Genomic DNA, 12469 nt, shown 5'->3' with positions numbered 1-12469 from the left:
ATTTGGTATTTGCACATGTCGATGTTGTGAAAAAGCAAAACCACAATTAAATTTAGGTCTACATTCCATGCAACATTGATATACTGTACTGGCAAACCTTTACAAATAGTACTGATAGCTGGTTGTATACCCCTATAGCTTACAATCAAACTAACAGACTGGGTTTAGCTAGTGGGCAAAACATTGTCTAAATGTGACTAGTGACAGTTGCTATGGCAATCCATTAGTCAGTCTTTACTGTATTTAATGAGTTGTCTACCACCTTGCACAATGGTAAATGGTCTCTGAAATATGCTAGTTGAATAGAGAATGGTTATAACAGTGCACAAATGGCTGAGATACTCTAATTTGTAAACCACATGGGACAAAATCACTGGATCCTACATCTGCAAATGAGACAACTCCATATAATCTGTGTATCAGACCCTGCCAACCTTTTTTGAAAGTGCACGCATCCAGTAAATGTCCACGCCAAACATAGTGCAGCAGTGTAATTGTCACAAACATTGGAAATCTTCCTCAGAGCCACATATTATGCATTTGTTGTGTGTGATCCTTCCATGTAAAACAGGCGAAGAATTGCTTTAAAAATGCAATTTGGTCTCTTGACATGTTCATCTAAAATGCTCTGTATTTCATGCAGTGAAAAAGATGGTTTGTTGAATTCACTTATTTTTCTCACGTTGAGTGGTTGCACCAGATAACATTATCATGGTTCAGGTACACAGTATGTATATATTATTTAAACTAGACTGTGCTTTTTATCTTTCAGTAAATGTAATGTATTTTTGCAGTGACTGCTCAATCCAGAGTCAACAATTTGCGTCCTTTCTCTTTGTAGACAAGGTTAATTCTAAACTGGATGTGTAACAGACCCATCTGCAATAGCCAGGATGTTAACGCTGAAAACTAGACATTATTGCATAAAATGCAATAAAACAGCTAGTACTAAAATTAATTCATTTGCTTTACCTTTCATTTGACATTTTCCAGTGTCCAACTTGTATTAATGAGAAAAATACATTATTAAAAATGTATAAAGACAAGGATGATCAAATCACACATTAAAATTAATTTAACTAAAGTGCATAAAAACATATAGGCTAATCACTGCAAAAGGTTGGAATTAGCTTTTCAGGTGACTGTATAGTCGCAGATGTATGATCATATAAACAGCACTGCTGCATATTGGAAGTAGCTTCACTTTTATTGTCATCTTATTCATTAAACTGGCCGCTGTAGAGGCTGTAAAGCAAGTAGAGGGGTGTCAGTCTAGTGTCCGTGTGGATTTATGGCTTTTGTGTGAAACAAGATTATGGGATGGACGGGATGGGATGTAGGTTAAAGCTCTCCCAGCCCAACCACGACGAGAGCGCAGCGCATTTCTCGGCTCGGATGCAGCAGCATCCTCTCAGACGCGCTGTTGGAGCAGACAGTCAGACCTCCGCCTCGACCCGCCAAGGATGCTGCTGAACGATCCGGTCCAACAGTCCGAGCCGGGTAGATATTTCTGTTTCAATAGATATGACACCGAAATGAATCGTACCGCGATTTAGACTGGGATCAAGATTAAAGTAGCTCTAAAACTCTCATCAGCTGCTTGCTTTTCAACTTGATGCCAAAGCATGGGAGTCGTCAACACGGATGCAGCTCCGCACCGGCTTAAGAAGTTGGACAACCAGAAATTTGAATGCCATGAATCTTGATTTTGGACTGGATTTCCATCACAGCGAAGACGGCGTGCAGTGTTTTAGTAGGACTTGTCTTTTTTGTCCAGGTCGTGTGTCTTCGGAGGGTTTTATTTAATCAACACGTGGCACTATAATAATAATAATAATTATAATAACTATAATAATAATAAAAACAATAAGCACCTTTAGTCGAACTGAGGCATGGAGGAATATTGATCTCCGCATAACCCACGGGCGCGTTTTTATTATTCACAGTAATGGAATGAAGATACTATCTTGATATGATGGATGATAGATCCAGTAAACTCATCTTGGTTCCCATTTTAGCTGTCCTTTTTGTTATGATTGGTTACCAGTACATATGTCCCGCTGGCAGCAATTCGTGCCACTTTAAACCTGGGGAGAAATTAAGGGGGGTAAGCCTACTTTCCACCCCGTTTCTAGACAGCGATGACTATAGAGATCAAGACCTGGAGGATGACAGCCCTCCTAAAGTACCGTCAAAATTCAACTTCACCGAAAGAGATCTTGACAGACACGTGGAGTTCAACATCAAAGGGGACGACGTGATCGTGTTTTTGCACATCCAGAAAACTGGAGGAACCACATTTGGGAGACACCTGGTGAGGAATATTCGCTTGGAACAACCCTGCGACTGCAAACCAGGGCAGAAGAAATGCACATGTCACCGACCAGGGAAGGAGGAGTCCTGGCTCTTCTCCCGCTTCTCCACCGGCTGGAGCTGCGGGCTGCACGCAGACTGGACCGAACTAACGAACTGTGTACCTGTCATAATGGGTAAGAAGGAGGCCCAGAGGAATAAAAGGTGCAGTATCCCACGTCTGGTCCCCTTGTGTGTGTGTGTGTGTGTGTGTGTGTGTGTGTGTGTGTGTGTGTGTGTGTGTGTGTGTGTGTGTGTGTGTGTGTGTGTGTGTGTGTGTGTGTGTTTCTTGAGTGGATGAGCAGGAACAAGCTCTGTGGTCCCCAAACGACTAGAGTCACAGAGAAAGTGTGCACAAACAAGCGTTCAGGACAGATGCTTTGTGGCCCCCACAACCACCAGAACACTGTGATACATTTAAAATGTACGCTTAAGTCTAACCTTGTTTAAATTTGCATAGCTCACTGTCATAAAGTAAGCAATGATAGATGGGATGGGAATTCACTGTGTTCCCAGTGGAGATGTGTTTTTCTGAGGACATGTAGAACAACCTTTTGCTGCCTTCAGTGAATACAGTAGTTTCAATGAGAGATTTACTGTGAGCTGCTACAAAGTAAATTTTAAAACATCAGATTGTTTGGTGAGTGTCAGCATGAACCCTAAATCTATAAATCCTAAAGACAAGAAGTGCAGTAATAGTCAACTATCAACTACTATAACGCTTTAAATTGTCTGACTTTTTTGTCCTTCTGATGAATTTTCTGCTTGTCCTTTTTGTTCACAACAGCTCCTCTGTTTGCACCTGCTAATGCTGTTATTTTCCACAACTGTGCGTTAACTGACAGGACAGAAACATTTACACAATTCTACTTTCACAGCTAAATGATTTTTGTGAGCCTGCAGACCAAATCTTCTTGCACCACAGTAATCATTGCATTCTTATCTCATCCTGCTTGAAAAAGTAAAGAAGGGGTTTGATGGCTGGTTTTTTTTGTTTGTTTGTTTCGATAAGGGTGTGAGCCTCTCTCAGTTGTCCAAAGACAGAGTACGCACTCATATTCTAACCATCATCTATGCACACAACTCTTCATACCTCTTCTTCGGCATGTGTCAAACGTGATTCAAGTCCCGTTGAGGCTTGTTTGCTTAAAGCTACTACTCTACTACACTATTGTTGTATCATATGATCATATATGAAGCCACCTTATCTCAGGACTGACTTCAAATTGTCCCAAGTAGCTACGCAGAAGTCAGGTGTTAAGAAAAGTAGCTTAGAACAGCATGAAAAGCATTTTTCTTCCTTGCATTTTTTCTGTTGTAATTGCACAGTACAGTGACTGCAGGTGTCGTGATGTAATGCACGAGTCTCCACATGTGTGTTTTCTCACAGCAGATTTGATGAGTGTGTTTTTTCAGTTAAGTTAGAGTCAACATTCCTTAGTGCAAACTGATCTGCAGTCATTCATTAAAACAACAGGCCTTAAAATTATATTTTTCAGTTCTATATCCTAAAGATGCTTAAAAAATATATTGTGTTTCAATGAGGTATACAGGCGCATGATTTATTTGTGTTTCCTGTAGTGAGGAAAGTGCTCCCTGGATGTGACAGCTCTTCGTTTCACAGCTGCAGCATCTATTCTGCACTTACAGCCCTCACATCTCTTGTTCTTTAGTGGGCTCAGGCAACATCTACTCTGAGGTAATTCTGTCTTCCACCATGGCTGTTGGCAGACACACGACTGACGCCCTCACTTACAAGTCACTGCACAGCACTTTTACTAAGTGCTATGACTTGGAGTGTTATGAAAATTTCATCTTCGTTATTGTTTTTTTCAGCATTGTTTTAATTAAAATATCTTGGATGGTATCAGGTCAAAGTAAAAAAAAGAAACAAAAGCACCATTTTTGGGATATTGTGGATATTATTTTGGTTATGTACTATTGAGAAGTCAACTTAAGATTATCTTCTGACAGGAAAAATGTAATATTAAAAGGCACAACTCTTTGTCATGGTGAAATTCTGTGATGTTTGATGATGCTGGAATACAGAGGTGTGTTCCAGGCAAGATCGCCATGGTTTAAAGTCATCTTAACAATCATGTGTCAGTGAAAAAAAATCAGAAAAATAACTTGTTTAAAAGTCAAAATATCAATTGAGGATGATTAATATATGTAGACTGTCTGGTGAGCCATGCTTTGCTGGTTGGATATTCTTTGGACAAAAATGATGGACAAATTGATGATTATGCCTTTCTCTCATTTGTGGTCAGGGGAATTAAAATTATGGCAAAGCCCTAAATATCAGCAAGTAAACATCCTTACTAGACTTCAGGATGCAATAAGAAATACCGATCATAGTTCATTGCCACATTTCAGTCCCGTACACTTGTTCTGCAGCTGACGGCCTTTCAGATTGAGTGATTGTCTGTTAGCGGTTCCCTGCACTCGCCCAGTAGGCCAGGTGGCGATGGCACGGCCTGCGTGGCATCATGTGGCCTCCTCAGCTGGGCAGGGCAGGTTGATCCTGCTGTGCCGCACCACAAAGGTCAGGCGTGTCAGGCTGGATCAGTGTGTGTGAGCTGCGGCATGGCGCCCCTGGAGTGTGCTGTCAGTCAGCTGAGAAGTGGAGCAGGCAGGTCTGCTTTCTTCAGAGGCTTTTTGGAGAAACATGCCCATAAGTGCAGTCCTCTTAAGTTGCTTTGTGGAGAGTGTCATGTCTGCTGAATGAATATGGCTTGTTGAGCAGGTTGTTTTTCTCACAGGCGCTTTCAGGGGATACACTGAGTGAGGCTTCAAGTTATTTTTTCGGTTTGTTACACGTTCATTCGCAAGCTGTTTGGTTTGGAGTAACTCAGGTATATACATTCATTGTAATTCTTGATCACAAAAACAAAGCTGATTTTAAATTAGTACTTGCCTAAAGAAAAATCTGAGTAAATGATACCTCCGGAAGTCAATTACATGCTAAGTACTGTATATTTAAAGGTTGTGTTTCAGTATCAGCAACTATGTGATGTTGGTTTCTGAGTAAATGAAAATGAGATTATTGTTGTTTCTCGCTGCAAATTCTCACCATTGGTTTCCATCCTGATGCTTTTGAAATATCTGTTACTGAATGAAAAAGAGCAACAGAGTTTTGTAATGGCCACAAGTCTGAGGTGAGGATGTTTATCAGGCATAATTTAAGTACCAAAAATGATGTTTTGTTACTGTAGTTAAATAATTACAAAACAGCTGCATTTGAAGAAATCCATCAAAACTTCTTGTACACTTACTTATACATTAATAGCAGATGAGTCACACAAAGCCTCTAACAGGTTTTGGTCTGATGAGGACATTCTGCCATGAGCGCACAAGATCACTCAACAGTAACACAAAGACGTGTCTGCATACACATGGGCATTCATACGACACAGCCTTCTTCTTCACTTAAGTAAATTCAGACCCTTACATGACATCTGTACCGTTTCATTCCAAGAGTGTGAACTACGGTATTTTTAGAATGAAATCAGAAGATGGTGCAAACACAAATAGACAAGTAGGTGAATTTTAAATTTATTCCACATTCTTCTTCATACATTCGGTCAGTTAGAGCCCCTGAAAATGGAAAAGAATAGAAAATCAAAGTGTTGCTGTCACAGGTGGTTAACGTGCACTGATAAACTGAGGTAGGTGGAAAACAGATAGGTTCTTAATATACAAATGAACAGAGCGTCTCATCTGTTGCATAATGCGATACTTATGTTCAGAATTTCACTGTGTGTGTGTGTGTGTGTGCGTGCGTGCGTGCGTGCGTGCGTGCGTGCGTGCGTGCGTGTGTGCGTGCGTGTGTGTGTGTGTGCAAGTGTGTGTGTCTAGCCAGACAATACTTTCTATATGTGGTATTATGGTGACATTTAATGGCCAATATTTGAATTTGTGAACTGAACATTATCTCTGTATCAATTTAGAGATTGCAGAGTAATCTCTTTGCTAGGACATCTACTATGCAGATTTCTCTTAGTTTCACAAATGTCCACTGCTGCTGGATCAGGATCATTTGTATACAGATATATTTGCTGGAAATATTCACATTTATTTTAATTTCTGTGACTCTGATACTAACCATCTATCCAAATATGAAGAGCATTCCTGTAGGTTTCTAGTTAGCAACTAAGAGAGTAAGCAAATATTCTTGTTTCGTGCCTCCTCTGAGCTATTTAAAACCATAACTTAACATAATGTTTGTCCATAAATTTGGATGGGGCTTGAAAGTAAATGCATAATGGACTTCAACATGTGTAACTGGGGCAGCGTAAACAATAATTCAGCCTATTTGTGTCCCGAGAAGCTCCAGTCTTATTAACTGTTTTATCTAATTGCTACATCTTGAGCAGGGACATTTATCTATTTTATGTGGATTATAGCCACAAACATTATCATGCAGATGTAAATAATATTCCAAACAGTAAAACTCGTATTTTTTGTTTGGGTTTTTTTGTTTTGTGTGAGTGTTAGTTTTGTTTGAACATTATGTGCAGCTTAGTTTCTCTGGTTCTACGTGTGTGCTCATAATTTAATTCATATGCTGACATTGCAGTTTTAACATCAATTATAGAATCTTCATTAGCAACTTTCTCGTTGCTTATGCATAATAAATGTTCAGTGTAGAAGTAAAAAGACACCAAAGCTGTAACATGAGGAGAGTGTGGACGTGCTTCGATTCCCTCTTTTGATAAGACACGCACGCACGCACACACACACACACACACACACACACACACACACACACACAGATGCACAATTGCCCATGTAGCACTGACAGAGCACGTCTTCAGCTTCTATTGTAGCTTCGGGATGATGATGTTTTAGATTTAGATATAGATAGATCTTTAAGTGTTTGATGTGAATGTTACATAGTTTTTGATAATAATTTACCAGCCTTGATGTAGCCTAGTGACAATATAATTATAATTTGAATTGAAAATTACTTCCCAGTACTTAGTGGAGTCTATTTACTGTCAATCTTGGCTGTGTCTCACTGTGTTCCAATCTACTGTAGGTTGCCAGTATTACATCATAAAAAAATTACCCTACCTTAATGGGTAATAGTATCCAGTACATTCTGAATATCAATGCTTTGTGGTAATAATCATCATGGTAGAATCTCCTGAAGGTAACTAAAACAACTAGGGTATTACTTCATTAATACCAATGTCATTAAAGCACGAAGATCCAAAACATATTTTTTCCATTCACCAGAACTTTTTCCTTTTGCAGTTACTATCTGAAATTAGAATTGAGCATTTTTATGTGTATGACTTATATTTGCATTGTAGTTTGCAACACTGGGATAAGATTATCAGTTGTGTCACTGCACCCATCATGGTGGCCTCACTTTATTTGAGTATGCCTCTGACAAATTATAAAATAACACCCACTTCATTAATTTTAATCAATTGAATATTATTTTCAAAATATTAGCAACATTTTATGCTGCAATGTTGAAGAAAACAGAAACAGTGATCCAGAATCCATTCCTTGTCACATCACCCTCCCACCTTAACAACCTAAAATTTTATCAAAATCCTTCCACAACTTTTTAAAGTGTTTTACAAACAAACAGCGCAGGCGATACCCACCTCCAATTGTCACTGCAAGTAATTAGAGAAGAGTATAATCCTGTTTAGGTCCTGCATGTGTTTATTTGCGTTTTTCACAAAATGACAGAATGTATTTTCTCCACCAGTCATACAAACAGTATATTTACATCTTCATAACCAAACATCTGTCAGACAGGCAGAGTACTGCCTGCTATTACCTGGCTTCACTGACAATCTGCCCTAATCCTTGGCTGATTAACATGCAATGTCATATTTTATTCATAAGTACAGCAAAGAGGGCTTAAATTACTTGGGCTGTTACCACTTATTGCACTGACCATTGAACCATACACGTCTCACCCCATGTACATGATGTCTTCTAGTGCTAGGTAACTGTGGGAGGGTCAGGGAATATCTGACCAAAATCAACTTCAGGTTGATCTTCATATTTTGCCAACCCTGACGTAGATTCAGTGGAATCCAAACACTTTTACAGTATTACAGTTTCCTCAGTTCAAATTATTGTTGTTTTCAATCTCTCACATTGTTTTTTCTTGAGTGAATTTGTAGCTCCCTTTCACTTCACTGAGCTTCATAAGCGTTCTGTTGAGCTCTTTTTTGTTGTCAGTTTCAGTTGTTGCTGAAAAGGAAATGAAAGTGTACCTAGACCAGGCACCACGGATGAATCTGTCCTCATGCTCTTCCTTTACATGCAGCTCAATGATTGTTGTTCGGTATTAACAAGTTAACTACAGTTCCTCAATGGTCAACACTTCTTTTTCTCCTCGCTGTGAAGCTCCCTCACTATAAGTTAAAGCTTTCAGTGTCTGTAAAATTAACTCTGTTATTTTATAATATAAATATAAATTCAATCAAAAACTATTGATAAAAGACATCACATGAAAATGAAGGAAATAATCACAACAGATATTTTACCTCCTGCTATCCTTCTGGATTGGCTGAATTGAAAAATAGTTTATTGCCAGGTACAGTAAAGTTTATGCGGTGTCAGTGTATAAAAAGGTGGAAGAAAAGCAATAAGGAATAAAAAAAAACTATTTTCAATTTACATTAAGGTGAGGTATACTGTGACACCTGTTCAGCTTATGAACTTGTCCCTGTGCTGTGGCTGCATGGTAAACATGGACACTGCAGTTTCAAAGTGGACTTGCTTTGCTCTGGAGTGCTCTTTGAAGCTGGAGTTGAGCCTCAGTCAATGTTTTGGTCATTGTCTCAAGTTTTACAACACCAGCACTAGCTTATGGTCCATTTATGCTCCCTCTACTTATGTGAATGTATAGATCTGTCTGTAAACAATCTGATCTCAACAGCTTCAGCCTTCTGTGCATTCTTTTTGTTAGCATTGATACAACCGTAGGCAGGCAGTGAAGTGCTTAAAGTTTAAACAACAGTAAATATGGCTGTGATCGGAGGTCACTGTGATTATGTAGTAAATGCAGAGTGGTAAAAGTGTAGGTAATAATGTACTGGGATGTGGTCAGCAAAGACATTAGGTACAAGAATAAAGTTTTTTCACTTTTTCACGTCACCTTTTATTTATTGTTTATATGTACCTAAACTGCCCTTAACTTTATCTTTATGTATTGTTCCACATCAGTCCTCTCATTTGTATTTGTCAGCTCTCCAAAAACTTGTCCAATACTGTACAGAATAAATGCAGGGTATTGTTTCAGCTCCACCAAAGTGGCCAATCAGTTGAACCAGATTGAAGAAAGCTCAGTCTGGACCAATTTTCTTTGTGAATATGTATTAAGGATATATATTGCAAATATGCAAAGACTTAAATGCCAGTGTGTAGTATAAGTTATAATCTCACAGAGACTGCAGGCTCTACAAATGAAAAACCTCTGGACCACCAGATTGACAGTATTATTTGGATCCAGGCCATAATCTAATGTGATGGTGGGTTTTAATGGAATATCATAGTACTTTTTTGTCCAAGCATTGTCAGCATTATCCATGATGGCAGAAGTAAAAACATTGGATTGCTCCTACCCTGCTAAAATAAAGCCACTTTTCAAAAATATCTGTCCAGATTATGATCTAGATCACAATCACAAATAGAAAATTTGGATTGTTCCCTCTGCTAAAAAGTAATCAGAATCTGTTGATAACTTACTGAGCATTCTGGTAAAAGACTGAGTGACAGAGAAGCTAACCAAAACTGACATAAACATGACCTCCCTGCCAGAGGTCATTATTACAAAATTTTCTTGTTGTTCTTTATCGACTTTATTTAGTGTACTCTGTCGCTTCTTACTCAGTGAGAAAGTGAAAGCAGAGACCACAATGACACATAGTGACACATTGTGCCCTCTGGACACAGATGAACCAGAAGGAGGAAAATTGAGCAGGTTTACACTTCTTGCCCTTGGATGTAGGAGGCAAGGGGCTCATCATATGATGGGATGTTTATTATGTGTGCAGCTGTGGGCGCCCTTGAAGGACTTGGACCTCCAGGGCGCGGAGATTGCTTTTCATGTGTCATTAATTCAAACCATCATTGCTGGCAGGCCTGAGCAGCAATACAGTAGATATTTTTTAATTAAGTGTTAGTTTTACAGCGACTACAGCAGCATATGCCAAACGTTTATTCACTGACAAAGAAAATCAAACTTTCATTAAATGAATCTATGCAAAAGTCCTACATTGTCAAATGGAACCAACAGTTTCATTGCAAAGGAATGCTTTTCCTTAAAGTTATAGTTGACAGCCCATTTTCCCTTTTAATCAGTGCACCTCCATCAGTTATTTTATTCCGGATATCTAACTAAAATATCTTTTCTAATACACAAAAACTTTCCTTTTTTTACAATTACTGTCATTTTTTCTATAGTTCAGACATAAATTAGAAAAGGAGTGATGGAGAGACAAGGCTTTAATTGTTCATGTCAGAATAAGAGTCCTGATACAAATGAAAGTATCATAAAATCTGCAGGAGAGAAGCAATGAAATAGAATTCTTAAAATGGATGTTGTGCAGTATCTGCTAGTATGCTGTCTGAATTTGAATCAGTCCCTCCTTTTACTGGCCATAGCCGGAAAGCAGTGGTGACTGTTTAAAAGCCTGCTTGCAGTTTTCTTGTTGAAATTGTCATAATATTTTTTCAGCTTAACAAAATATTAAAATATCTAGACAATCTGAAATCACATTATAGCTGCTATGTAAATGCTTTCACTCAATATTTCCTTGGATAATTCAATGAACAAAGTCAAATTCACAGAAGCTGTGCTTTTCCTTTTTTTTTTTTTTTGCTTCATGTCATTGTGCAGCTCAGTTTTCCACTGTTGTACATACAGTAGACTAAGGTGAAGGTCAAAAACGCCTTCACGAGTTTTGAACTTTCCTGGTAAACCAGGCAGTCATGCAACCGAGGTTTTTTCAACAAAGGCAATCAAATCTTGGCAAGCAGCAATTCAAAAACCAATATCAACGCTAAGACGAAGCTTGGATTGTACCGGAAATAAGTGGTATTCAGGCAGAAGTCCAGTGGGATGCAGATGTGGTCGGGGGCGAGGTTTGTTCCAAGGGACACGGTGTGAACATCCATGCACGTTTCTTAACATTCCTTTCTGCTTCCGTGGTGTGAATGCAGGTAAACAGTGCGCCCTCGTTCTTTGCGGTTAATGCGTTCCAGGAACCACACGTGATTGAGCAATCCGCGTTCGAGATCGTGATCTATTTATCTTGTTGTTTACGGTATATAAACGTTTATGAACCCTCCCAATACTGATATCAAGCCACCTTTTGTCTGTATTACCTTTTCCCACACTCTTATCGACCTTTTAAAGCACTTTTGTGTCTCACGAAAGTCCGAGACTGACGGAACTGAGCGCACTTCAGGAAGCCGTCAGCCAATAGAATGCGCGTAAGGTATCACGTGACTTTGCGATGAAATGGAGTTGCAATTGTTGATGTGCGAATGCGCGAGGGCGCACTATAAAAATGTTTAATCACATTTTGAAAGATGTTTTTTTTTCACGTAATGTTAGTTTGTAAATCAAGTCCTTTCCTAGTTCTGTGCATAAAATGCTGCTTGTCACACGATGCACCAAACAGGGAGGCCTGAGTTGTTAGTGGTTTTTGATTAAATAAAAGAGCCATTAAAATATTATCATTTGGAGAAGAAAGAAAAGCCTTGCAAGTTTTTGAGTTGTATTTGATATTTGTCATTGTCCATTAGCCTTGGTCCTCTCTGAAATGTGGAATGGATGGAGCTTACCGGTTTGCTCTAAAAGCCACTCTTGGTAATGAAGGCTGTGTAACTCGCCAGAGAAGCCATGCAGCTTCTCTGATGCTACTGTCAAAGAATTGCTGGTCCGGCAAATATGAATTTCCATTCATCTGATTGTAGCCTTCCCTTAAGAGTGGCATTTGGTTGAGTGGCTGGTAGAGGCCTTCTGTCTCTGCATCCTGTGGTATAAAATGTTTTATCAGGCATTCAATGCAGTATTTGACATTTTTTACTTTATTTTTATAGCACAGAATCACAATTTCCTCAATAAGAGTAAAGC

At 39.0% G+C, this 12469-nt stretch overlaps 1 protein-coding gene across 1 annotated transcript in view; it reads left to right on the top strand.

The window, feature by feature from the left end:
* The first annotated feature begins 1972 nt into the window (after positions 1-1972).
* Positions 1973-12469, top strand: part of hs6st3b (heparan sulfate 6-O-sulfotransferase 3b) — a 59942-nt gene continuing 49445 nt past the window's right edge. Inside the window, exon 1 of the mRNA XM_068329763.1 lies at positions 1973-2517. Coding sequence (XP_068185864.1) covers positions 1973-2517 — 545 coding nt within the window. The remainder of the gene's footprint in view (positions 2518-12469) is intronic.

Source organism: Antennarius striatus, chromosome 12 (genome assembly GCF_040054535.1).
Source record: "Antennarius striatus isolate MH-2024 chromosome 12, ASM4005453v1, whole genome shotgun sequence".
In the NCBI taxonomy this organism is placed as follows: domain Eukaryota; kingdom Metazoa; phylum Chordata; class Actinopteri; order Lophiiformes; family Antennariidae; genus Antennarius; species Antennarius striatus.
This window is presented reverse-complemented; position numbering and strand designations above follow the sequence as displayed.